At 38.9% G+C, this 27,322-nt stretch overlaps 1 protein-coding gene across 2 annotated transcripts in view; it reads left to right on the top strand.

Moving 5' to 3' along the window:
• The window catches only part of ABCB7 (ATP binding cassette subfamily B member 7), a 31,564-nt gene that overhangs the window by 509 nt on the left and 3,733 nt on the right, over nucleotides 1-27,322 (top strand). The window contains exons 2-14 of one of the 2 annotated variants that reach the window (XM_026038923.1): nucleotides 233-319; nucleotides 5,777-5,896; nucleotides 13,802-13,934; nucleotides 14,349-14,617; nucleotides 15,643-15,731; nucleotides 15,942-16,029; nucleotides 16,974-17,148; nucleotides 18,014-18,171; nucleotides 18,704-18,867; nucleotides 19,045-19,174; nucleotides 19,645-19,816; nucleotides 22,958-23,061; nucleotides 24,608-24,715. In XM_026038923.1, coding sequence (XP_025894708.1) covers nucleotides 266-319; nucleotides 5,777-5,896; nucleotides 13,802-13,934; nucleotides 14,349-14,617; nucleotides 15,643-15,731; nucleotides 15,942-16,029; nucleotides 16,974-17,148; nucleotides 18,014-18,171; nucleotides 18,704-18,867; nucleotides 19,045-19,174; nucleotides 19,645-19,816; nucleotides 22,958-23,061; nucleotides 24,608-24,715 — 1,764 coding nt within the window. In that variant the 5' untranslated portion in view covers nucleotides 233-265. Of the gene's footprint in view, nucleotides 1-232; nucleotides 320-5,425; nucleotides 5,430-5,776; nucleotides 5,897-13,801; nucleotides 13,935-14,348; nucleotides 14,618-15,642; nucleotides 15,732-15,941; nucleotides 16,030-16,973; nucleotides 17,149-18,013; nucleotides 18,172-18,703; nucleotides 18,868-19,044; nucleotides 19,175-19,644; nucleotides 19,817-22,957; nucleotides 23,062-24,607; nucleotides 24,716-27,322 lie in introns of those variants that run through there. The other variant, XM_026038922.1, reaches the window with a different exon arrangement.

Genomic DNA, 27,322 nt, shown 5'->3' with positions numbered 1-27,322 from the left:
CCTGCTAGCTGTTTGCACTAAGCTATTTACTGCTAGATTTATGATCTGTTTGTTGGTATTATTTCCTTAAGATGAGGCAAATTTGTAGAGAGATGTAGTATCCTTTATTAAACCAAGCTGATACAATTGAGGRGGAGGGATGGAAAACAGATATGTARTAGTTCCTTCTTCTTTGGCCTTTAAATGCCTGTTTCCTGAGGTTCTTGCAAATTAACTTTTCTTTTTCACACAGCTGCTCCAGAGGTGGCAACTGATAGAAAAGCGAATGTGTTGGCATGGCCATGCAGGTGGAGGACTTCACACAGATCCAAAGGAAGGGGTAAAAGCAATTGCTTAATTAGTACTGCTTTTTGAATTCAAACTGTGTTCACCTTTGTATTTAAAAAAAAGCAAAAAAAAAAAAAAAAAGCTGAACAGTCCAAATTTTTGAGAAACTATTGGTAGATACTATGTGAGCACTGCAGATCAGAAGATAGTGTTTGTCAGTGTTAGCTACTAGCTCTTAAATCACCAAATGTTTGTGATAACTCTTTTAAAGCACTTCAGTTTTTATTAAAAATAGAGCCCCACTTTCCCATTTCCTTTGAAATCTGCTTGCASTGTATTAGCTTTTTTTCCCATGCTAGGTAAGTTCCATTGTAAGTTAATGTGCTTATTCTTGTTTGTGGCTGATATTTCTGTGTGACTTTACATTCATGTCGGCAGGGATTAGTTTGTGGATACAAGCCAGTGCATCAGGGTTGCCATTGGAGTTGATGTGGGGGCAGGGGGAGTAATTAACTGTTTACTGTGCATGTCTAATCAATTTGATTTAATGTTAATGTGTCTGATATTTTTACTGTATTTATAATCAGGAAGCATCTATATTAAAAAGATGATGGTAGGTGTGTAGGGAGATGCAGTATCTTTTATTAGACCACATGATTAGGTTATAAAAATAGGCAGGCTTTTAGTTAAAATAGCACTGTAAAATTTTGCATTATTAAAATTGCAAAATCAAAATACTCAAGTTAGGAAGTGAGAAAATTAGGTTTGCATATGCAAACTTCTGATGCTTTGTGAGCTGCATTTTTCCACARTCTCAATCCTCAAACAGTGGTACCTACATGTTCCTCTTCGGTTTTGGCTTGAGGGCAGTTCCTTCAGTGAATTTAAACTTGTTTGTGCTATAGTCTGAACTCGGGAGGGAGCTACCTGAAATTAGATGCTTCCGTAGTAAGGGACAGATTGGTTAGATAGGTTACATGCACTGGGTTTGTTGTAGTAAGCAGCTCTGATACACTTTGCATAAGGCCCAACAGGGGAGGCAGAGAATTGAACWCTCCAGCAGTTAGTGCTGCTGGCCCTATGGATCATATTAACTTTAGATGATTTATACCTTTCTGGCAACATTTACAGGTGCTTTCAAATATCTTCTAGGCAAAACACTGAAAACTAGCAGGTTAGTCTCCCTAATTGTAATATGAATTGTATTTCCTCTGTGGAGAGCAGCATTATCTGTCTTTCAACTCCAGTTGCCTTGTGTCAGTGGGGATTTTCTTTCTTTTTCTTTTGTATTTTTCCTTTCTTTTCCTACTCTAATTTGTRTTCTTCTGGGCATATTGATCAGCTGCATATTTTCTATTGGCTGTCAGAACTTCATCTCTATAGAAAGGAGATTTTGCATACACACAAGATGAGCCCATCTGCGTGTGATGCTATTGCATACTTGTTTCACAGACAAATGACCCAGCTTCAAAAACACCACAAGGCTTTTTATGCAGAGCTTTTTCAACTGAACCCCATGAAACGTGAAGGGCCACTTTGAGGGCAAACCTGTTAAATCCTTATCTTACGTATCATCTCTTCAGTGATGCTTCTGAAAGGTCTACAGCTTAGCATCATTTGAAACAGTTTTTTGTCWGATCAGAAAGGAAAAACAAGCTTCTGTTTATCAAAATATATTGATAAGGAGAAAGGTGAGTGTATTTAAAAAAAATTGTCAGGAATGTGTCATCTGGAATTTTCTTGTCACCTGATATTTTTGTTGGCCTGCGTGTTGTGCTCATGCAACGTTTGTAGCTATTCCTCTTTAAGCCAGTCCTCTGGCTTTTTTATTCCAATAAAATTATTGCAATTGTGTWAACTGTAATGCAGTTAATACAGGAAATTGTTAATTATGGATATTGCCTAGCTAAACAAATATTGGCTGTTCCACATTGTCCAGGAGAAAGCAGTAAGAATTAGATGTAGAAGTGAAATGCATGAAGAGAGATAAAAACAGCAACAGCAGGTGCAAAAGCCAAGAGTTTTGGGGCAAAAATGAAGGGAAGGAAATCTGATGCTATGAGTGCAGTCCTTACACTCGTAATAGAGCTCCTAATGGGCTCTGAAATTTGGTTGGTAATGGCTTCGGTGGTGACAGTTTGCAATTATGTTTGGTGCATGGAAGTGCTGGCGCCCAAATTACCGTGTGGGAATTTTTTTCCTAGGCTCATGCTTTTAGGGAGGCTGCAGCTGGTGTATGTGTCAGCTCTACTACACATGTGTCTTTTTTCAAACACTTTTGACAAAGCAGCGTTTTCATTCTGGAATCYGACTTTGGGGCAGGTGTTTTAGGTGGCCACTCTGTGACAGCTTGAGAGGGTGCAGGAATGACCGCTGAGGATGAGCAGGGAATAGGAAGGGTCACAAGGTTATCTTCATTTTGCAAGAGGCTAGAGAAGAATCTTGCACATCTGTGTAAGCCCTTTTACTTGCCACAGTGGCTAATGTGCTGAGGCCTGAAATGGAGAAGAATACCGTTGACCATCTTGAGCTTGTTTATTGTGCACGATAGTGTTTTGTACAGAGAAGAGTCAGGAATAAAAAACTGCGGAATCTGACACTGGCTGAAGGGGGTTTGGTGCTCGCCTTGGTGAACAACTAATACTGCTTCACATGGAGCGAACTGCGTATCATGAGCTGAGATGATRTAAGTGCCTGCTGCTGCCAAAGAGGAGAGTTTGTGCTCTTTTCCTCGTGCTTTTTCCTCATGCTACCAAATTTACAGATTAATCTGACTCCTGAGAAGTTGCTGAGAAGTTTTCAGCCTGTTTTGTAAGCTGAAGCCATTCATCAGGGTGTTTCTCGAGCTCTGGAGCAAGAAGGTGGGGAGGAAAAAGCAAGGGGGAGAAAGGCAGCAGCAAAATGCTAGTGGTTTGCAGGATAAGCTTGTGCGCATGTAAGGCAGCCTGGGCTAGCACAGCACTGGGGTGATGTAGCTCCCTGAGCAAGGACTCTGGGCCAGAATGGGATGTTCTTTCCCTCATGAGCACTGACAGTTGACATGCACATGGATGCAGGAAGGTCCTCCTTCATCTGCAGTGTGTGGTAGGGTGTTTTAAAAGCAGGATGAGTCTGAAAAGAGGAGAGAGTGGGGGGAAAAAAATCCTTTTCTTCACTGCTACCTGCTGTGTTGTATTTTTCCTTCCATTTTGTCCATTTCTGTAGAGATGAGACTTGAAAGAAAATAAAGAATCTAACTGTCACTTGAAAGGAGATGAAACAATCACCTGTGTCTTAACCTTTCCATATGTTATAGAGAATCAAATCAAGGATCTGGAGCCCATTGAACAGATCATTTTAATTTTCAACGCTGCCATTTGCATACTGAAAGCATTTTAAACTCGAGTTTCTGTATCACAGTAACAACGCTTATTTCATGGTAAACTTTGATGTAATGGGCATTTTGTGCCTCCTTTGATATTTTGTCTTGTCCCTTTGGCAAACGACTGGCTGCTTTCTGACTTYTCCTTTTTTTCCTGAGCCCTGTTCAGAGCCACGGAGGAGCCGAGATGAATTCCTTGTTTGCAGCTAATATGTCGCTTTCTTTCTAATGGCTTTTCTGGGCAAAGTCTGACTAGCCAATAGCAACATATAATTAGAATGGCTGGGATTGCACTCGTAGCTTTGTGTTAATGCGATACCATTTTTTTCCTCTTCCTGTTAGCCTGTAAGTGGAGATCAAAGGTATTTTCTAAATGTTTGAACATGAAGCTATTTATGCATATGCTTAGCTCAGAAGGAGGGATTCGTGTATCCTCCATCTCCTGAATGGGTAGGGCACAACAGAGAAATATTATTCTGTGCCCTCTGCTCACATAGGAAAAAATCCATATATCTGCTTTTTTAAAAGTCAGCCAAAATGAGCTTATACTTTGTAATGCTCAAATATATTGCTGTTGACAAAATATATACAGTATTTCTTATCCTTTTGTCTTTGAAGCTGTGACTTGAAACAATGAGGTGAATTTTTCTATGCTTTTAAAAGCTTCAGTTTGTAGGTCTGGCTTCACTTGTAGTTTCCCCAATCTTTTCAAATTGGAGATTCATTTTTATTCTATTTTGTACAGTTCTCCAAATGACGAGGGACCCTTACAGACTAGTGAGGGGACATTAAAAAATACTGTAAAGAACTTGGACTTTGCATTGACTTCTGTTAGGAAAAGTCATCTTAAGAAGGTATAGACTAACTTTCTCTTCCACCTGCCCTTCACGCCAACAAAATATGGTCTGAAATGGAAAGATTAGCTGCTAGTTGCTGGCCTCCCTTCAGCTTTAGATAACCTTCATGTCACTCAAGATTATCCAAGGGTGTCCAACACAGAAAACGGAGCTGTCGATACTTCTGCTGTGTAATGCTGCCCGTTCTGCTGTTCTCTGTTGGATAGCATGGTGTGGGCTTCACATAGTGTGTATATATAGCCTTGGAGTTTATTGAAACACATCCCGTGAAGCTTTTAAAATGATACATCTCTACACATAAAAATGCATTATTTCTTTACTTCTGCAAAGGCATAGATACTTTTCAGACTTGTCATCTGAGTTGTGGTCTCACGTAGAAGGAAGCTTGAGGTTAGGGAAGGAAAATAGACTCCGTGTTAAATGGAGTCTAACCCCTTAAGCATTCAGGTACATTACACTGAAGAGCATCTTCCTCACCCAATGCCAGAGCCATTTCTGCCCAGTGAAGTGGTGACACTTCTTGCCCAATTAAGCCAAGTAGAATGGTTTTCTTGCCTGTTATCTTAACTTYTTGGTAAGCCTTTTGAAAGACTCCTCCTGAATATCATGGACAAAGTAACAGTTTTTGTCTCTTCTGTGTAAATGGAATAAACTGACTAAACTCACTGAAACYGAGTATTGGAAATGCTTGAATTTGTAGTAATGCAGCTAAATTATGTGTTTTAAAGTGACTTGAAAAAAACTTCMCCTAGAATTTCACCTAGAAAAAAATTCACCTAGAAACTGTAGTTTCAGAGATTTGAGTTGTTACAATGCTTATGATATATATTTCTTTGAATGCTGATTTTTATTTCAGATTTTTTTTTTCCTATAGCTAAAGCAGCTTCATAAGAAAACCAAACCCTTTCATTTTGCACAAAAATCTTGGAGATGAAAAGGAAGGGGTTTATTTGTTTTATGACATATTTCAACTGTGATGAAGTGTGTCTCTTTCTCTGTTCTGTTTACAGCTATACTTGCACTCCTGAGGCCATGTGAATTAAGAACAATTCATCTGATTTAAGCACCTGTCATAATGTAACACTAAAAACTTATAGCTTAATATTTTAATAGGCAGTGTCAGTCTTGAACACTGAATTGCAGCTTCTTTTGCCCATCATACAATACCTAAAATGATCCTGATGTGTAAAACTTGCTTTTATTTATACCGTTGTTTTGCTTCTCACAATTTGATGTTTATGTTTCTGGAGCCTCTTTGTAATGAGGTGACTTTACATTTTATTCCCAACAGCTGAAAGAGATAGATGCCAAAAAGATTGTCCGAGCAATGTTGTCTTACGTGTGGCCCAAGGACAGGCCGGATCTGCGCGCCAGAGTAGCCATCTCTCTGGGGTTTTTAGCAAGTGCAAAGGTAAGAGCAGCTACTCCATTGCACTGTGGTGGTTGGAGTTCTTGAAAGGAGCAACTTTTTTATATATAAAGGTCTTAAAATGTTTTGATTGCTTTCTATATACTGTATTCCCATATAGCATTACAAATATGTATGTTTTAAAAAGCAAATATGTGTTTATGCCCGTGATATTCATGTGTGTGACTGGGGAGATCCTGAAGGTCAGATGTGTGATTTGCATTGCTCGCAGTTTAGACCAGGATATTTTTCATTACTATTTAACCCATTTTATGAGAGATTTGTAAACTATGAGAGGGATAAATATGAGACACAACTGGTCTGCACATAGATCTGTGCAGAGATCTGTGCTTGTCAAACAGGACTTCTCCAAGGCTCTGTGGCCATTTTCAGCTACACCGTTAAGCAGTGTGGTCCTGTGCACTCACARCTCTTGCCACCCCATTGAAAAAGGCATTTCAGCTCCAGTGATTCCAGCTGTGTGAGATGGCAGTGGAATTTTTAGTGGTTCAGGTTCTCTTCTGGTGTCATAATATGAAAGCTTCATAATTTTTTACTTATGTATTGAACCGTGCTTCTGTTCAACTCATTTTTCTTTCATGTGTAGTCTTTTTATTATGAATGAGGATTACTCTTACCTCTGCTTGATCATATGTTGCACTCTTGCCTGCAATGAATTAATATTTACTAGTTTCTTGGAAGGACATAGGCATGAAAAAGCTTTTCACAGCTTAATGGAGTATATGATGCAAATTTGTTCAATGTGAACATTGTGCACAAAACATTTTGCTTTTAAAAAAAAAGTGTTGGGAGCAAATGTTCACTTATTGAGATAGGTGAACTGACTTCCTTTTTGGTATGAGTTTTTACTATACACTAGGCCAGTATTAGGCTTTTGCTGGGGTGAACTAAAGCAGATCCTACTTAGCAACGAGTTTTGACACTCCAGGCTAGTTGCGCTGTGTTTCCTTATCAGCATTCAGCAACACTGTCCAGTTATGAAAAGAGAGGGAAGAAACAAACTTAACTGTGGAGGTGATAAAAGGAGGAGAATGTGGAAGGGAACTGGGTTCATCTATTGGAGCAGAGAAGGGAAGGCCAATCTACTGGTGTGCAGTGCTTTCACTAGCTGAGACTGCCTCCAGTAGATAGTCTGTTTGGTGCTGCTTCTCAGGAGGATGCTGATAATTCAGCTGGCAATATGCAGAATGTACAAGATATGTGCAAGTAAACTTTTTAAATACACCGTTTTGGTATGCCTAGGCAAGATGTGCAGCAATGTTTTGAATTTCCCTTAAATTATCTGGGGAAACTGTCTGTTCAAAATGCAGACGCTAGGAACTTCTTTTGTCTTTTTCTCCTTTCTCTCACGTTATGTATGTGTGAATATGAAGAAGAAAGTTAATCCGGAGTCAGATCCTGCCTGTGGCAGCATAGTACCTTGCTTTTAGGAAATGTGATAATGTTCTAGACAGCTTTCTGGCATGCAGAGAAAATAAAATTGATAGCCAGCATGCCTGCCTTGTGCACAGCTCTGCATTAGGGAGTTCTTCTATTAAATGTCCATCTGTGTATGGTTTTACAAATATGTAGGGTCACCTGAGCTTACCAGGAAACCTGATTTGCTTGGGGAATGTTTCTGCCCATCATTGGCTTCATGAATATTGTTTATTTTTGCTCAGACTAGGAGAACAAAGTGATGATGCTCAAACTTTTTTCTCCAGAGTAAATAATTTCTGTTTAAATTTCTGTTAAGTACCGCCATCAACAGGGTAGTTTTTATTCTCAGTCACACAAGTCACCTGCAGATACTTAGTACCTGGTAGACAGCCAGTTAGGGCTTTCTGTGGCTTCAGACTTGGAAATAATTGTTTGGTGGCATTTCTTTTAGTGACGTTTCATCGTTGCAATCATGTTATGCAAGGACAGAACTACAGCTGGTCAAAATGCAAGCTGTACATTTGGTATAAAACTGAGTTTTTCTATTGAGAGACATGCTTCCGCCTGCCTGCAATAAAAGTGCCATTTATTTGCATTTTCTCTGGGGAAGTAACTGCATGCATGGATCTCTCATTCTCAATTTTTCTGCTTCCATGCAGTATCTGGATTTTCTTCTTGCACTTCCCCCTTGCATTTTTTTATCTCCTTTACTGGGATATATAATGTAAATGCTTCTTTGTTTTCCCACTTCAGGTTCTGTGCAATATCCAGAGCAGCCTCTAGGAAGGAGAGCAGGAAAGCTGTGGAGCTCTAACCAGACTTTAGGAGATGTTTACCAAAATATGCATTTTTCTCTGCTGTTTTAACAAACAAAATTTAACTGGGAAAACATACAGCTAGCACTCTATGGAATATATATTGTACAGGCTGGGGCAGAAGGTTATGTATATGTCTTCTAGCTGTCCTTTGCTAATCTTGTTTTGCTTTTATTGTTACAAACCCATGTTAAAACTCAAACTTTATTGAGCAACTGCCCTTTAACAAGTTACCACTCGTCAGCTGTGCTTTGCCCACTGGACTAAGTTTCCTTAAATTGCTTCATGTTTTATACCTTCTAATCAGGCATTTAGTTATTGCAGGAGAAGTGATACACAGTAGTTTGTTGCAGAGCTGTTTTAATTCCATCATATCTCTGAGCCCTGATCATCTGGTTTTGTTCCAGGGTAAGCTAAAGATCACTTTGCCCTACAGAAAATTAAACCCAGCAGTTTAATAACTTAACAATAACTTGCCTAGACCATGTGTAACCCTGTGCATTTTCCTCATTTTCTCATTTGAGAGTGCTTTGTTCTGACTGCTCATGAGATTAATTGCAACATACTTGCCATACCACACAAGCAGTTTTTTAAAGTAGATTGAGATATGGTTGTGTTGGCACAAAAATGCACGTGTGTTTTTCCTCTCTCTGCAATTCTCTCCTGATTTGCTTTCTTCATTATGTACTTGTCTGTATCTGAGAGGTTTACGTCCGTAGTTTGGCTTTTTATAACCTGTTCTTCAGGGATTTGCAAGGAAAATTACATGATCACGGTGCCTGCTACTAATTCTTCCCCCGAAGAAATACTTTTTAAAGCCTTTTGGCCGGTTTAATTTGAATCTGACAAAAGAATTTGGTGGGGTTGTGCACGTCTGTATTTATGAAGCCAGGTTTCCAGTTAGAAGAAAAAGATCCAAGCAGTGACTGAGAGGGAGAGAAACTGGAAGGTGAGTTCAGTTTTTGCTGTAAGAAACCTGAAGAGGATCCACAGGATGGAGAAGAGAGGTGGGCAATGAAATTCCCAGCTGTGGGAAGAAATGTTGAGTCTCCACCCTGTTTCACATGGGCTGACTTACTCACTAAATACAAAGCACCTGCAGACTGTACCTCCTAGGTCTGCTGCTTGTGGGATAGTTTCTTATTTTTCTTTCAGTCTTCCAGTTAAATAAAATTCAATTTTGAAACAAAAGCTAGTTTGTGTTTTGTAGCTCCTGAAGAGCCTGCAGTTATAATCTGTCTTGACTCCTTTTGCGGGGCCCCGTTGCCTGTCATTGAACAAATTATTGTGATTTTTGGTTCCTTCCTGTCTACACATAACTGCTAGAAATATTGTTAGCCTTCAAAGTGAACTGTTTGTGTAGCTTTTTATGACTAGGAGCTGACAGGAGGGAGTCAGCTCCTGGGTTAGTAAGGTCTCTCTTCCCTGGAAGATTTATTGTATTATGACATGCTTTAAATTTTTATCTTAAATATTTATAGCCTATCTAGACTTACATGATCTGAAAGATGCAACAAGGAGACAGGTGAAAGCAGTACACAAGACATTATCTATGTTTTCAGACACAGATTAACCTTCACAGGTTTTAGATACCCGTCTTTTCTTGCACCTTCCCCCTCCCATTTTTTTGCCATCTCTACTGGGATATATATTGTGAAACTTTTTTTCCTCTTCCCTTTTTCTTATGTGACACAAGAAGGAAAAGGGCTCTGGCTCCCTTAGGACTAGTGTAGACCCATGAATATGACAATTTCTTGTCACATCTGACAGTCTGTAGCATTCCTGGCCTTTTTGGTCATGGACCAAGTATGTGTTATTCACGAGGAGAGATCTTTCAGGCTATCTGCATTTCTACTGATGGTTAATTCTGTAAGCTTCAGAAGAAATTGTTTGAGTAAAAAGGTGAGACACGGGTGTTGCATTAGAAATTTTGTCAGTGTGTAAAGATAATGGTTTCTGTCTAATCAGTTAAGTAGGTGCATATAGTCCTTGTGCTTGAGCCCTTCTGATAATTAGATGGAATTAGGCAAGTTCGCTAAACCTTTAGAAACCCTCTTAGTTTTGGAGGGAGGTCTCAGGTGAGAGATATTTCTCAATTTAAGGTTTATTTAATTATTTTTGCAGAAATTACATTTCAGATTATCTGTGATTTCAAATTACATGAAATCTGCAATTTTATAAAATCTGTGATTTCATTAAGCTAGAGGCTCCTTCCTCCCTTTGGGCTGTATTTTGTAGCTCTTCTAGGATCCTGGTGTCTGAAGGGGATGGAATTTGCTGTTCATTCACCCACAAATGGAGTCATTGCAGGATGTGTGTGGAGGTGCCCTTTTGTACTGCCCGGATGAATTCAGTCACCTTCATCTTAATGGTTTTCATTAAGTTACTGACTAAAGAAGACTTCACTGCAGCTCAGTTTTATCGTGCTGGGTACTCAGCCCGTCACTAGTTTGTCATCTTTATTAAACATGAAATACTGGGAAGTGCAAGATGAAAGAGCCCAGCTTGCCCTAAAAGTGGTGCTGTCCCACCTGGGAATCGAAATGATGCATTGTCAGCCTGAAATAGTGCAATTATTTTAGAAATGTTTAAACCCATTGAAACATGATGTATATTATGCTGTTGAATGTGCACAGTTGAGCTGGGATGGCTTCACGTGTTGTATTTGCTTATGCTTAACAATAAATTCAGGTAAGGGTAGTTATTAAGTGAAAGTTACAAGAAAATGTATAAATTTATATTAAGAGTCTTTTAATAGAGGAATTGTTCTTCAGCTTTGAGGCATGAGGAGGAGGAGGGAAATTGAAACATATATACTGCATAAGACTATTAAGATATTTTGCCTGGTTGATTTTATTTATAGAGTACCTGTGTGTGCTTCAAGCTTTGAATTTGTGCCGGCTCATATAGGCTCGTATAGGCTGCTAAAGAGATAGCTGTGAGTTTGTGCAGAAGGCTGAAATTTTGTTGCCATTAATATGAATGTGATCTCATTGACTTAACAAATTGCGCAGGAAAGGCCTGCTTCTAATAATGGGCTCTCGTATCTCTTGCTATAAACTTTGTAAGATTAACTTTTTTAATGACTGGAAGGCAGACTGTGTTGATTACTAATGAAATGCAACACCATGCTGCCTTGTTCTTATTCAAGCTTCACCCTCCAGGAGCCAGATCTACTATAACCTGAGACCAGGCTTTAAATTTCATTTAAAACTCTATTGGGTAGAATTATATTGATGTGAAAGGAGACATTTCTGCAAAATTGTAGGCTGTTGCCAGTAAAATTAATTGAGAGTGGAGAACTGCAGTTTAAAGAGTACGTCTCTTTTCTTTAAATGGACTTTAAAATATATCTATAGTTCTATTTCTAAACTACCTGTAGTGTAGCATAGTCTACCGAAGAGTAAAATCCCTGCAGAGGGATTTGTGAGAATGTGCAGCAAATCAAGACAATCTGCATTACAATGCTCTTATTTTCTACTGAGTAGGCTCTCCCAGGAAAACCTGCTCTTTGTCATGTTGGTCATCACTAGAACAGGTGCTCGTATATTCTCTTTTATTAAGAACAAAATGCTACGAAAAAAAATACCAGTTTCAGTAACTCTGATGGGAATTGCAGGCTTTTTTTTATTACACTGGGGAAAGGAGGGGAGGTTTGCCGGGATGCTGAATCTCTACAAATGCATCCTGAGTTCTTTGTGGGGCTTTATGCTTAAAGTTTAAGCAGGTAACAAGAGAGATCTGTTCTTCTATTGTGTATAATTGAAGTTATCAGTCATTACAGTGTACAGCTGCTTTGGTGGTGTTTGTCGGCTTTGTGCAGATAAAGCCAACTTTGGGTCTTTATTTTTTTTTTTTCCACCATTCTGCTCTATTCAAGGGAGTGAATGTTGCTGAGTGACACTGAGCCTTGCATTGGATACGTTTTCAAAAGAGCACATTGGAAGCAGGGCCTGATCTTTCAGCTGGTGTCTTTCTCCAGCCCCAAGCTAACCGATAATAATCTCACCCTGCTGCTCTCCAATCTCAGCGGCCGCCTCGGGAAACTGCCCGGCTTCTGCTGCACGGAGCGGGTGGCCACCGATTGCTATTAGGATCTCTTTAGGGGAGAAAGACAGCAAGAAAGGGCGAAGGAGGATTCCTTCCTCATTTGCATTAAAAATTTTGTCCATAGTTTAAATGATTCTTAAAAAAAAAAAAACCCTCTTTCCCTGTCCAATTGAGGAAATACATTTACTGGGATTTATTAAAATTCTATAGTTTAAAAATTTAGGATTTCCAGAAACTTTTCCCTCATAGTGAAGTATCTATGTCTTCCATTAATAACTGTAATTTTTTGTGCCATGTAATACTGAGTATTTTTGATACTCGGCCAGGATTTCTTTTGTTATAAGTACTAAAAACCTGTCTTCCAAATTTAGTTGTTACTAAAGTGATCAAATTACGTTTTTTTTCCACTTTAAACTTAGTTTACTCTTGATCCAGTTAATTTACACAGTTGTCTCTTTAAATGGGCTTCCATCTCTGACTGGGTCCCTAAATGCACTTCAAATACAAGACACGCAATGTCTGATAGAGCTGAAATATCTTTGTGAACCTGCTTTGACTTTTGTTTTCTTGTTATGTAAAATAACTCATTGTTCACCCACAAGGATTTTAATTGATGAATTCTGTTAATTGAAATTTATATTTACTTGTCGAGTTTTTCTTTACTTGTTTTTATTGAATGGTGTAATCAAGGAACATTAATGACCCTAGATTTCTGTGGGCTTTTTTGTTTGCTTTCTTTTAAGCTTTCAGATTATTTTTTTTATGTTACAGTTTAAGAAATGTGCATGAAAAGTCCTAWAATTGATTTATTTACATAGCAAATTTTCTTCCTCCTAGCATTGTAGAGGAAATGCCCCTGTCTGGGGTGCTGTGCTTGAGTGTTGATGCTGCCTTACAAAGCATCTAGTGACATATCATATATTTAGCTTATGGATAGGCTTTTGATATTTTATTGGAATGCTCATGTTATTCAGAATGTSTTGTAGACTTTGTAGTAAGCCATTTGTGCCAAACTGCCAAATGTTAAGGTTCATGTAGATATAAAGTTAATGTTTATTTTAATAAATTAACCTTCTTTCCCTTTGGCTTCACTAGAGCTTTTTTTATTGTTGTTGACTGACTCACAGTGTGTTTTGTTTGTGGTGTGTGTGTGTGTGCGTGTAGTAGCTGTTGCCAGTATAGAAAAGAGGAGGCAACATGTAATGGCAACAAAACTTAGTGCTGTTGTAACTGTGTTGTGCAGTGTGTGCTCTTCGTGTTGCCCAGCTTTGCCACTCCTCTGGTGAATGCTCAGATTTGGTTCAGGCCATTTTGCAGTGCCCAGTTTGGGTAGGATGGAAGCTGGTACTGAAAAGGAGCCTATGGCGGGGAGAGACACACACACACACACACACACACACACACACACACACACACACACACACACACACACACACTACCCTGCAGCCCCCAAAGCAGAAAATTTTGTCTTGAAATCAAGAGCACCAGCTCTTAGTGGTGAAGAACTAAATATAATAGTGTGACTATTTCGGGAAAATATATTCCTGCTGCGCAGATATGCCTTTTAATGCATCCTCACTAATTGGTGTTCTTATGGTTTTAGGCCATGAATATATTGGTACCTTTCATGTTTAAATATGCAGTAGACAACCTCAACCAGATGTCTGGAAACATGCTGAACCTCAGTGATGCACCCAATACGGTCGCAACGGTGGCAACTGCTGTTCTCATCGGCTGTAAGTGGGATTTCGGGATCCCGCGATGGGGGTTGACCTTCCCTGGGAAGATAGTGGGACAGCAGAGCTCTGTACTGTGAAGCACGGGGACATTTATTCTTTAAGATCTCTCTGCTGGCATCCGTTTCCAGTGTCTTGTGACCTTGACTCTAGTGTTCCAGTTATAAAATGAAGTAATGYGTATAGAAACACTTCTCACTTATAACTTTTAACCTGCGCACCAAGTAGGTGTAAGAGAGACTTGGAAATGTGTGTACATTGTTTATAAATGCAGAGTGTAAAATTTTGGGTAAATGAAATCAATCACCTTTGAAGTAAAAATGTTGAAAATACGTGAAGAATGAATCTAATGTAGTAATTTCATGCAAGAAGGCAAGTGGGGAAAAAAACTCAATTCTTCTAATGCTTTTTTAGATGGTATCTCAAGAGCTGGGGCAGCGTTATTTAACGAAGCTCGAAATGCAGTGTTCGGGAAAGTCGCTCAGAATTCGATCAGGAGGATAGCAAAGAATGTTTTCCTGCATCTTCACAACCTGGACTTGGCTTTCCACCTGAGCAGGCAAACAGGAGCCCTGTCAAAAACCATCGACAGAGGAACGAGAGGCATCAGCTTTGTCCTTAGCGCTCTAGTATTTAATCTGGGACCTACCATGTTTGAGGTGGCGCTAGTCAGTGGGATTCTGGTACGTGTGGGGTTTTCATGAGTTGCAGCGGTCTCTTTGGGGAGTAATGAACTGAAATTCTTTGTGCCAAAGTCTAAGCAGACATTGAACTTGCTAGTTGGTTGTTGTGAAAGTAACTGCTCCGAAGGAGAACAATTCTTAGTTTTCAGTTATTCATTTTAAATCTGCTTATTTTAAATTACTTCTGTGGTTAGTACGTGTCTGCAGGCAGTCGTGTTTATGTAGGTAGTTTTTAATGTGTTTCTTTAGCATTGTTGGAAAAAATGAACTCATAAAAACAAACTTTGAATGCAAGTATCAAATCTATCTGGGTAGATATCAAAAATGAAAGATGTTAATGTCCAGAAGTGTTACCTATCAGCATGCTGAGAGGAGAGAGTGATGATCAGCTTATTATTTTAGTAAATTATTATCTTAATTTACTATCTTTGAAATAAGGATATGCCAAATTTAAATCTCACTTGTGAAGCTTATACTAAATTAGAAGCAAGAATCTTGTTTTGTTCTCTTTTGAGAGACTTAATCAAATGTAAACTTAAGAATACATGTTAAAAATCTTTTTGGTATTTGATTAATTTTTTTAACCTTTGGCAGTTGCAAATCAAGCTGGTTAGCCACTGCCAGGCCATGATACCTTAATTTTTCTTTGGACTTTCAGTCCTGATGTGCCCTGAAATAGTGAGATCCCTTCCTGTTTGTTTGCCCCCAGGCTACATCTTTCTTTTAAAATCTCCCCACAATCATATGCACAAATATTTGTTTTTGATAACAGCAACATACCTTTTCCTGTATGGTGTTAGACACTCGCTCTTGGTTATCTCTGCTTATCTCTTATCTCTGTTCTGCCTTTGCTCTTCTCCTGGTTCCTTTCCTGCTAAGCTTCCGATGATGTTTGAACTGTTAAGTGCAAGGGATGTGTTGAGAGGGACCTTCCCAGTTTGTCCCTCTAGGCTACGGTGTCATAAATTTGAGAAAACAGAAAATTTTGAATGTTATTATGACTGTGTTTCCCCTCCATCCTGCAGTATTACAAGTGTGGCGCAGAGTTTGCCCTGGTCACCCTGGGGACGCTCGGAGCGTACGCGGCCTTCACCATCGGAGTCACGCAGTGGAGGTGAGGCATCACAGAATCACAGGATATTCAAGGTTGGAAGGGACCTCTAGAGATCGTGTAGTCCAACCTTCCCCACTCAAGCAGGCACACCTAGAGCATGTGGCACAGGGTGGCAYCCAGGCGGGTTTTGAAGACCCGCCTGGATCCCCGCGGCTGTGTGCCGCGCCCCCTCCGCCCACCTCACACCTCTCTTAAACCTTCCTTTTCCAGGACTAAGTTTCGAATCGAAATGAACAAAGCAGATAATGATGCAGGTAATGCTGCAATTGACTCGCTGCTAAATTATGAGACTGTGAAGGTAAGACTGCTCTGTACTGCTAGGCTCTTTGCCTTACTTGCCCCTGCCTTGTCTTGCATCTCCCAGCCTCAGCAAAGTGAGTCATAAGGTTCCTCTTTTGTACTGCTATGTGTTTCAAACAATAGCATGGTTTGGAAAGCACTGTTCTCTCAGAGAGTATAAACACTGTAGCGTGAAAATCATTTGGGCTTGAAAAATCCTATTTGTTGGTAAACAGCGAGAAGCTTCCGTCATGACTGGATGGTCTTGACCTTTAGTTTCTGCAAAATGCAAACCTAGGCTTGGAGAGAAATCTCTTCATTTGTCTGCAAAAATTATCTTCTGAATGTAAAGAGTACTCTTCTGCAGAGATTGTGCCTGTTGCTCTCTGTAGCACTCTTTTTTCAGTGCTCACGGGTGTCTCCTTGTCCTTTTACAGCTGCTACTAAAAATTCCCGTGGACAGCTTTGAATTTACCCAGCATCATGCTGATTTTATGCTTCTGTTAATTGCAGAGCTATAGTTGGAAAGATATGCAGTCTCTACCCAGAAGGAGAGATTGTATGAGAAGYAGACCTTGGCATCCTCAGAGCAACAAAGTGCTTCTGGTAGATAGAGGGCAGTAACTTTTGCTTCTTTCCAGTATAGAGTGGTAGCTTCATTTGAGGGCTAGACATCAATTAGGTAGAAGTTTTGCAAGAGAGACCCCCAGTGTGTTGCTACATTATAAGCATGGTAGGGATTTCTGTATCGCTTCCTTTACTTATGCAGAAAGTGCTGTGTTTTGTCTCTTARTAGTTTTGCCATCATATATTGGTCTTTGATCATTTTTGTTCTTTAGTTGTTGGAAGTATTGAAGGCAGGTGTGTGTGTCTGTGCATGTAGTGTTCTACTAAATTTTATAACAAGTTAAATACAGTTTTGTGTATTGAGTGTGACATTTATTATTTCTGTGTGTATTACAGTATTTCAATAATGAAAAATATGAAGCCCAACGGTATGATGGATTCTTGAAGACCTATGAAAATGCCTCCCTGAAGACTACCTCTACTTTAGCTCTGCTGAATTTTGGGCAAAGTGCTATATTTAGCATTGGCTTAACAGCCATCATGGTGCTTGCTAGCCAGGGCATTGTTGCAGGTAATGCTCTGTATGTAAGCTAAAATAGATTCTCTTTTACCTTAATTCATCTATACTATGCATTGTACGTTTTTTCTTATTGATATTTAAGCCCTTCRATAGCATCCAAATTGGTTTGGAGTACATCCTTTTTATCATGTTATCTCTCTCATGTCTGCATTTGCTTTTGCTAAGTGAGGCTAAGACAGGCAAGAGTGGAGGGGTAAGTCACTAGCCGCAGTTTAACACTTTTCTTCAGAATATTTAGCCTGTCCCTTGAGCAGGACACTGGAAGTGTGGCTTTAAATCACCTTTCCTGACCTGTTTCAGTTGAACTGGCTTAGCGCTTGCCTTTAGCTAGTGTKTCACGTCGCAAGTTGTTTCTTGATCCATGTATTTGATGTAAAGCTGCCCAGGGGTTCCCACAATGTGTATGAGCAGCTCTGTGTTAGAGAGTAGAGGAAGCCCTCGCTCTTGCTCATGATGTATCTGAGTATTTGGATTTGCTTATAGTTCTTAAGGTTCAGAATGCTTGCTTTTTGCATTTGCTTGTTTTCGTGTATTGTTTCTTCTTTTCCCCATGTGTCTCATTTTTTTAGGACCCTTTATGTTTGTAGTTTATAGCAATAGTATTATTTTCTGTGAATTTTTAATATGCTACTTATTTTTCAAGTATTATCTTTATTAGTGAAATCCATATAAACATGGCTATACCTTTCAGATACCTTTCCAGCTAAAATCCAATCCTTTAGAATGTATTTTGTTTACTGCTTAAACTTTTGGKTTTAGAAGTGCTTTAATGGAAAGTAAACTTTTTTTCATTTTTTTCTGCTTCATAACAAGACCTATCCTTAAAGTCTGTTTTTCTCACTCATTTTGCCTTAAGGGAGCCTGTCAGTTGGAGATCTCGTGATGGTCAATGGATTGCTGTTCCAGCTTTCTCTGCCCCTAAACTTCCTGGGAACAGTGTACAGAGAGACAAGACAAGCGCTTATAGATATGAATACCTTGTTTACACTTCTCAGTGTAGATACTAGAATTAAAGTAAGTAGTAGCTTATTTTCCTTAAGTATTTGCATGTTTAATGAGTCTGTTTTTAGCAATGCTGCTGTTTTACTCTGATGCTGTTCAGGTTTAACTGCTGTTCAAGAAAGGGTTACTGTCTAAGGATGCTGTTTAGCATCCTCTTTAAGTGCAGTTAGTGCAATGGCTGCTGCCTTTTTCTTGCAGAACCTTTTAGTGAGAGCATAAGTTGCTTCAAAGAAACTGTTTGTACTGAGGTTTTTATTTAAGCATTCATACCTTGTGCTTAATTTTTTTTTATTTGTAATTAATGATGCAGAATTTATTACTGCAGGAGTTGTGAAGCGGAATGTTTACAGCAGAAATTTTTGTCTTTGGGAAAAAGGATGATTAAATCAATTTTACCTGTGTGGATGGTCATGATTATTTTCAACATATCCAAGCTAGAGTGTCTATTTGCCTTTTTCTGAGTTAGGAAATGSACTGTTTAGCTTGTTGAACTGCTTGCAATACTTTCTGGGCAGCATATAAAGTGGCACTCTTCTTTTAATAGGACAAAGAGCTGGCTCCACCCCTGCAGATCACACCACAGACTGCTGCCATCGCCTTTGATAATGTGCATTTTGAATACCTTGAGGGGCAGAAAGTCCTTGCTGGAGTGTCTTTTGAAGTCCCTGCAGGAAAGAAAGTGGCCATTGTAGGAGGTAGTGGGTCAGGGTGGGTAAATGGACTACATGCAAAATTCTGCATCATTGATTGGCGTTTTTGTAAATGAGCTTGTTCTTGCATTTTGTTTTTTTATTTCTTTCGTCCGTGATGTCAGTGTTTTGACTGGAGATTTGCAGATGATAACCTAAGGATTTAATGGTTGCTTCAATTCTCTTTCTGTTTCAGGAAAAGCACAATTGTGAGATTATTATTTCGTTTCTATGAACCTCAGCATGGAAATATTTATGTTGCTGGACAGAACATTCAAGATGTCAGTTTGGAAAGTCTGAGAAAGGCAATAGGAGTTGTACCCCAGGTATTGAAGTGTTTCACTTTCCCCAGATAGCCCTTTGTGATGGTAGCTTTTTATATTCTTGCATTGTGGTTCTGTAGGAGCTGGTTGTAATGCAGTGATACTGTCTAGCTCCTTGAAAGTCACTGTCCTTAATTTTCTCAGGAAGTACTACCGATTTTTTATGTGCGTTGTATAGATCTAATTCTTGAAATGTGTTTAAGCCCCTTGAAGCTGGAGGCTGTTTCTCATGAAGTGATTTACATTTATCGTTGATTATCACCTTTGAGTTAGCAAAACTGTAAAAGAATGAATGTGTCTTTAGCACACAACAAAGCGTCTCATTCTCATTTTGGGGGGAAATTCCCAAAATACTCAAAACATTTGTGGAAAAATACAAGCCATTTTGTACTGGTTTCTTTCAAGGGTCAGAGACAGCATTTTGAACCAGTGTGCACAATTTCTAATTGAAGATGCCCTTTCTCTACCTGCAGGATGCCGTCCTCTTCCATAATACCATCTATTACAATCTGCTGTACGGCAATATCGGCGCGACGCCGGAGGAGGTGTACGCGGTCGCRAAGCTGGCCGGAATCCACGAGGCAATCCTTCGAATGCCCAATGGCTACAACACGCAGGTTGGTGAACGGGGACTCAAGCTCTCAGGTGGGTCCTTACGTGCACATGTGCTTTGCATCCCTTTTGCTAGCTCAGTGTAGAGTTTGTTCATCGGTTACGCTTGCTTTAGCTCGTTTTCATTGTAACAAGTGCAGGGCTAAATATTAATAAACTGTAGTTTAAGTCGACGTGATATCTAAAGGGTTGTATTTGCAGGGGATGATGTTCAATGAGGTGATAGGTAAGCACATAAATACATCTAAACAAAAATAGTCTTACTGTAAAACATTTGGCTTGTGAAATACATATAAATAACACTGAGAACTCTATGTATGACAGTATAGAGTTATCTATGCAGAGACCTCCTGAATCTCGATCTTTAAATTTAGACTTCTAACTGCTGAAATATAGAGATTTTTTTGTTTTTCCATCATAAAAGTGCCTTCAGGTCTTCTCCTTTTGAATTTGCATGTTTTTCTTTTTTTTCATTTTTTAATGCATAAACTTTGACAGCATATCTACAAATTGTGGATTTATATAAAGCGGCTTTGATACTGAAATAAAATATCCTGAGTTTAGGTTCTCTGAGTTTCTTCATAGCCAAATAGGCACCCTGTCTAGTGCAGACCCACCTCATATCAGCTTTTTTACCAAAATAAAATAACCAAAAAAAAAAAAAATTATTATTATTTTTTTTTTTTACAAAACCATTTTTTACAGTTTTACAAAATTAAGTTTCTTCTTCCTCCCTGGATGTCTATCTCTGCACCCATATTTCTCATATGACTCCTCCTTCCATGTCTATTAAAATTGCACACATTTTTTTTGGAGGAGTATGGGGAAGATAATGCTTGAAAGCAAATACTGTTTTTGTGGCAGGTAATGTGAGATGATAATGTAAGATAAGAGATCATTTGGGAACTGGGAAATGTCTAAATCATTTGCCTTATTCTTTCTCTGTTTTTTAATGGTGAATTTAGGATTTTTAAAGTGCCAAGTTTATCTTTAAGTATAATTTTAGGTAGTAGCTAGATTCCATTGAAGCACTTTCAGTCTTAAATGTCTTAAGCTAAAATTACTTTGAAAGAAAGCACAAGGATTAGCATTAAATGTACATTGAATGAAACAAAATCAAAATTCCTGTTTTGATTGATTGAAGGATATATTATTATTAGGTACATAAATATTTTATTTTAGATAAATCTTTATCCTATCATCTTAGAGCATTTAAAGGTTTTGGATTTTCTTTCTTAATGGATATATAATGCAAGATAGAAAGGAATAGTCATAGTCACTTAATGAGACTTTCCCATTTAATTCACTGATGAATTTGGTGGCTGCAGAGTTCTTTAAAATAAATTCCTGCTCTTGTTCCAAGAAAGCAAAACACACTGGGACATTGCTTAGACCTTCTGGTCAGCAGTGCTAGTGGCAGGGCACAGGTTTCACGTTGGACCCCTTGATCTTAAAAGCATTTGGGAGCACTCGGTGTGTGGATTGAGCCTGTGCCTCGCTCGCCTGTTTCCTGGCTTGATTTAGCTTTATGCCTCCCTCCAAATAAATAAATAAATAAATAAATAAAGGTGGTGGTAGTGGAAGGTTTGTGTATTTCAGTGGTTCTCCTGGAAGTTGAGGCATTTTATATTCATTTTGGGGGAAAAAAATGAAGATTTGAGGAGCACTGACATGGAAGATGGCTCAGAGAAAGGCAGTGACGATACCAAGAGTGACGTGTGGACGGTGGTGCAAGATGCCAGAAGTAACTGCAGTCTCAATTTGGGGCCCTTTTTCTCTGATTATTTAAATCTGCTGAGAGGAACAAGTGGTTAATCTAATCAATAATGCATGATTTGGATCCTCTCTGTATGCAGCATTTGCACCCTTGCTATATTAAAGATTCTGTTCTTCCAGTAAAGGAACAGTGTACATATTCTTGGAACAAAGCATTATAAAATATATTTTAGGAGTTTTGTCTGATCTTAAATTTTTTACTCGACTACCAAGAATCTTAATAGGAACAAGGCTCCCTAATGGCAATGCACTTATAGTGCTGCTGGCCTGTGTGTGGTTGGGATGAGCAGGAAAAGGGTCTGTGTGCTGCAAATATAAGGAAAAAACATGGATTTTTGATATTGGTGCATGCCTTTCGAACAGGGATGTTGCCAAGTTGCCAGCTTTGGTCATACTTTAAAGAAGGGAGGAGAGAGGGAGAGTGTATGAAAACAGAGCTGCACAATTTATTCAACCGAGTTACTACTGACTTTTCCCCTGAAGATAGTTTAAGTCTTGAGGAGCACCAAGATTATCAACCTTTTAAATGGTTTATTAGAGGACGTTCTCTCCTGATGGGAGCGGATCATTAATAAGAGCATGATGGTGTTAAACAGAATCTTGCCAAGTCTTGCCTCAAACACAGGAGAGCAGGCGCACAAATGTTAAACGTTTGCATTCATACCAAATGTTTAGCAGATTTAAAGTCCTCAAATGCACCTGTGTTCCTGTCTATAAAACTTGTCATAAGTTATTCTTGGGGAAATCAGTTGTCTGTAAGAATTGTGAAGGAAGGAAACTATTCTGAAACCACTTATATCAAAAAAACAGCAGGCAGCGCATTGCATAATGAAGATGATTTCAGTGCCAGGCTAATTGTATTTCTTAATGAAATTCACTCGTTAAAGCTGTTAGTTTTGGACACTTAATTCAGGCTTTAGAGCAGTGGAAAGCTGGGTGAATTTCCAGGCGAGACGGGAAGGAGAAGGTGCAAGTTGTGTGCGACGCAGGCGGCCGCTGCGGCCGCGGAGCCCGCCTGGGCAGGCGGCAGCGGGGAAGGTGCCCTTGCCGCGTGGGACGTAGCTCGCAGGGAGCAGGTGGGAGAGCACGAGCCTCCCTTGTGTGTGGAAAGAGTTACTGTCCCCCCTCGCTCTTAATACCTTTAGCATCTGTGAAATAGTTCACCTTCCCATTTAGAGATGATGATCTGGAATCACTGTATTTACCTGGAGAAACAACCTGTACAGTATCTTTTGTAACCTACCTGCAGACTTGTATCACTAGTAACTATGACATGTATTGAAAAGCCTTAAGGAATGAACATCTCTACTGTTGAGTTTAGAGTAACCTACAAGTCAGGACTATAACTTCTTTTTTCTTTGTTTTCTCTTCCATTCCCCTTGCCCTCCCCTTATACAGGAGGAGAAAAGCAAAGAGTTGCAATCGCTAGAGCGATGCTAAAGGAGCCACTTATTTTTCTCTATGATGAAGCCACATCATCTTTAGACTCAATTACAGAAGAGGTAAATTGGCAGAAAGAAATATAAATCTTAAGGGGTGCGATGATGTCTGATCCTAGTACTTTTTCCTTCTTTCCTTCTCAGAAAGAACCTATTCTTTTTGCTTGATTGCTATAATGTATTTTCTTAATATTAATGTTAAGTGATCCTAAGGCTAATCCCTTTTCCTAAAGGCCAGAGTGAGAGATACTGAGCCCCATCTGCCTTGAGCTAGAGGGAAGAATGTTAGTTCTGTCTCTTGGGGTGATGCCTGTTTTCCACCCTGAGGTGCTATTCGCTATGAAACATGCATGTTTAGAAACTGTTGCAAATAATTGGCCATGATCCCCTTTACTAGATGCGAACCAAACACATTTTATTCATTTAAAAATTAGTATCATAAATGATTTTGATATAAAGTGGAACAGAAAAGCCCTTGTTCGTTGTGCAGCATCTTTCTGAGATGCAAATCAGGTAGGCGTAACCTGCAGCACTGCTGTTAATTTGTATTCCCTTCACAGGGAGGGCTGTGAAACATCCGAGTGTTGTGACATGGATGTCATGACACTACCACAGCAACTGCATCAGGCTTCATAACTGCATCTTTGCTTAAACACAACACTCTCAGCACCAGCAATAATTTCACAAACTAATGTCATCTAAAACCAGTGCTCTGTGTATGTTTGTCTTCACTTATGCAGATCATTGAGCAAATTTGCTGACCTGTAATCACTAAATTACTTTCATTTTCCAGATGCGAAGGAGCTAAGGTACATACTGTACATCTGTATAGTACAGCTTTCAAATAATAATTCCCAGCTCCCAACTGGGCTCCCTCATATGATCAGAAATGTTCTTAACACAGTTCTGCACAATAACACTTATTTTTTCATTTTGCTGTATATGTTGCAAGAACCATAAGCAAAGCTGAAAGTTTCATAGTAAGGCTGAATTTTTAAGACAGCAAATAAAACAGAGTCCTTCTCAGTATGTCAGGTAATCGGAATGTCTTTGACAAAGCTTAGCATTTTTTTCAGGAAAACAAAATGGGCACTTCATGTAGTGAAAGCACAAACTCCCAATTAGTGCTGCTTGCAGCCGGATGTGGTTTGGGGAGCGGGAAAAGTGTAGGAAGTGATTCCAGGATTTTTTAGCTTTGTGTTCCACGTTGGCATAGTTTTTAAAGTGATTTTTTTGCCTATAATCTCTGTGCATTTGGGAAGTCTGTCATTATTATTTTCAGGTCTTAACTGCTTTGATTCTGAATGCTCAAGGATATTTTCTTGAAATCAAGTAACGCTTTCCTTTTTTCACCCCTTGGGATATATATGTTGTTTTCCTCTGCTCTATGAATATAAGCTTTTCTATATGTAATTTTGAGGATGCAGTCGGAGCCACAAGTGGTTCCTTCTGGAACTTCGCTTCTTCTATAGATACTCCTAGCTGTTTCTTAGTGTGGAAGTAGCAGTTTTGGAGATATTTCTCWACAGTCATTTAAAATATTTTGAATATTTTTATTTTTCGTACAATCTAGGAATGTGCAAGCTTTTGTCTAATTTTCATCTTACAGAACATTCTCAGTGCCATGAGGGACATGGTGAAGCACCGAACATCAGTCTTCATTGCCCACAGGTTGTCAACAGTAGTTGATGCAGATGAAATCATTGTCCTGGATCAGGTGAGGCTTATTTTTTCCTGTGAAATGCAGTAAAATGCAATTTTCACATAATGTCACTGTAAAGATTTGATGTACCCTTAAAACCCTCACCAAACTACTGWAACTTTTGTCTTTGGAAATGAATCATGTTTAAAAAAAAACAAATCTTGCCGACATTTTACTTTTTATATATTTCTCTTGTTTGCAGCTAATGGTTTATAAGCTGTAGAAACCTTTCAGTGATCCCTTTTTGCTGTGTGTATTATGACTTTGTGTGCATAGTACACTTAATTACATGTACTTTATATGGATTATTACAAGTTTCATTTTATGAGCTAGGGATGATTTAATGGTGTATAGTTTTAATTTGTTATATGCTCCTGTCCGTTTGGGCTCCTAATATGTTCCCTCAATTTATGCTTCGTTCTCATTATACAGTGAGTACTTCTTCCACATGCATCCACTGGGTTTTTTTCAATAGGAAGAGAGCATGGCATGCTCTGTTTCCATGTGGATAAAGCTGTTGTAGGCTGTTCAACCTAATTATGTTAGAAATCTGAGCACCATTCTCTATTATAGCTCTAGAAAATTGTAACCATTCCCCTGTGCTCTGTATACCTTAAACACACACATGCCACGTGTACACATACACATCTTTCAACATTTAACATCACTGTTCAGCACTTGCATTATATTCAGTATATTTTAAGTCTGTTTTCATATGTATCAATCATCAAAACATCAAATATGTTACCCATATTTGGTTAGAGATTTAAAATAAATGTCCTTAAAATGAGTTCATAGTTATTTTTTAACTGACAGTGCTGAAAACAGGGCAGTAACCTGATTGTAATAGTCGTTATGTCAGCTCAGTAGTCCATTATTTTAGGGTTTGGGGGTTTATTCCTCTACCTGTGACTGTAGGTGTATTTGATGACTAAAATTGCCCATATAAAAGAAAACAAGTTATTCCTGTAGTACACTAAATGATTAAATGAGAAATTAGAACAAAATCTGATGAAATGGTGGTGTTCCTGGCCAGCCTAGCTATAAATCTCATCTTCATGTGAATCTAAACATTGAGTAGTAGAATAAACTCACTCATCCTTCTCTATCGATATTTTGTTCCATTTTGTTCTGCCTATTTTTTTCTGCTTTTGCTGAAATATCATTTCTTAAGGTGTATCCTTTCTTCAAAGGCATTTAMAACATCTTGCGAACATTTTAACGTGTTATATGGCAATCTGTGGGTTTTTTTGTTGTTGTTGTTTTCGATGCAAGTTTTCACAGTTTACRCAGAGTGTTTTGTGTTTCAGAGGAGCTGTTAAAAATAAGAACACAACCTAAAACTGTAAATCAACTCGGACGCTCCTTTCCTGAAGGGTTTTGGTGTAAAGGAGGCTGGGAGCGAGCGAGGCAGCGAGGGGCAGTGCTCTGGTGCCGGCTGCTTCCCCAGCATCGCTGGCATTTGGTCTGCAGAAAGTTGCCTCCAGTCCCAACTTGATGAGTGCTGCTGTAACAGCCAGTTAAATGAGGATCAGTAATGGAAAAGAGACAAGGAAATTGTGACAGGTTTTGCTTAGCTGTGTAAGATATAGTATTGTAATTTCAGTACATTTGCGTAGGTAAAAATCAGAATAACTGAGTAAGCAAATACTTTATTAGCAATAATGATGCTGCAAAGCTGAACGGAGAAGTTAAATTTCTGGCAACTGTGGAAGTTATAAAAATAGTTTAATTCATAAACCTGGTCTCCACTGCAGTGAACTCTCTAAACTCTATAAAAACACTTAGTGTTTTTAAATAAGTTCCACAGTTATGTTGGCCAGCTACATATTTGTTAAGTTTCCACCAGCACGACTACTAATAAAAATGACAAGACCCAATTTTATTTCCCAGCATGTTCATCAGCAGCTGTCACAAGGAGGTAGATTTAATTGTAGATTAGAATTTGGAACTAATATAAAATCCATGTAGTTGTCTATATAACGCTCTCTTTTCCCAAGAGAAAGAGTAGGTAGAGAAGGGACAAATTATTTGAAGTTGGTGGATGTAAATGGCCCTCTCATGTAAAAGACTGGAGTCTCTGTTCTGCAGAATAGTGGTGCTTGGCTCTCTGCAGGGTCTGGGCTCTCCCCTCCTCCTCCTCTTTCCCCTTCCCACAGTACGATAGTCAATAAATCAGCTTTGCTCTTTCACAACAGAGGGCACAGATGAACTGAGCTGCTCGCTCTGTTTTCATGATGGCACTTCTAATGCCAGAAGCAACTGTGGCCCCTTTCTGCAAACACAACTTGCATTAATTGCTTTTAGAATCCGATTTTAAATGTTTTTGGCTTAACTGCTATAAATCACTTGTGTTTGCTCTTCTCTTTCAGCTTCTTCCAGCCTAGCTTAAGTATGTCTCTTAGCAAGCAGGGATAGATATACGTTTGTCTTGGTACATCCATGTGTCTTTCTCACTAGTAGTTTAACATCTTGCTGTAGAACAATTTCTACCTTTAGTTTGAAGAGCACTTGCAGTTTGAATGGTAAAACTTTTCATATTTGTAGCCTTTAATTTTGTTCAGGTTGAGAAAAGGAGTCTATACTCCTGTTTACACAAATTTAAGAATACAGCTCCCTGTT

This window comes from Nothoprocta perdicaria, unplaced genomic scaffold, assembly GCF_003342845.1.
Source record: "Nothoprocta perdicaria isolate Ctin4 unplaced genomic scaffold, notPer1 scaffold_22, whole genome shotgun sequence".
NCBI classification, from domain to species: domain Eukaryota; kingdom Metazoa; phylum Chordata; class Aves; order Tinamiformes; family Tinamidae; genus Nothoprocta; species Nothoprocta perdicaria.
The sequence above is the reverse complement of the archived record's forward strand: the minus strand, read 5'-3'. Positions and strand labels throughout refer to the sequence as shown.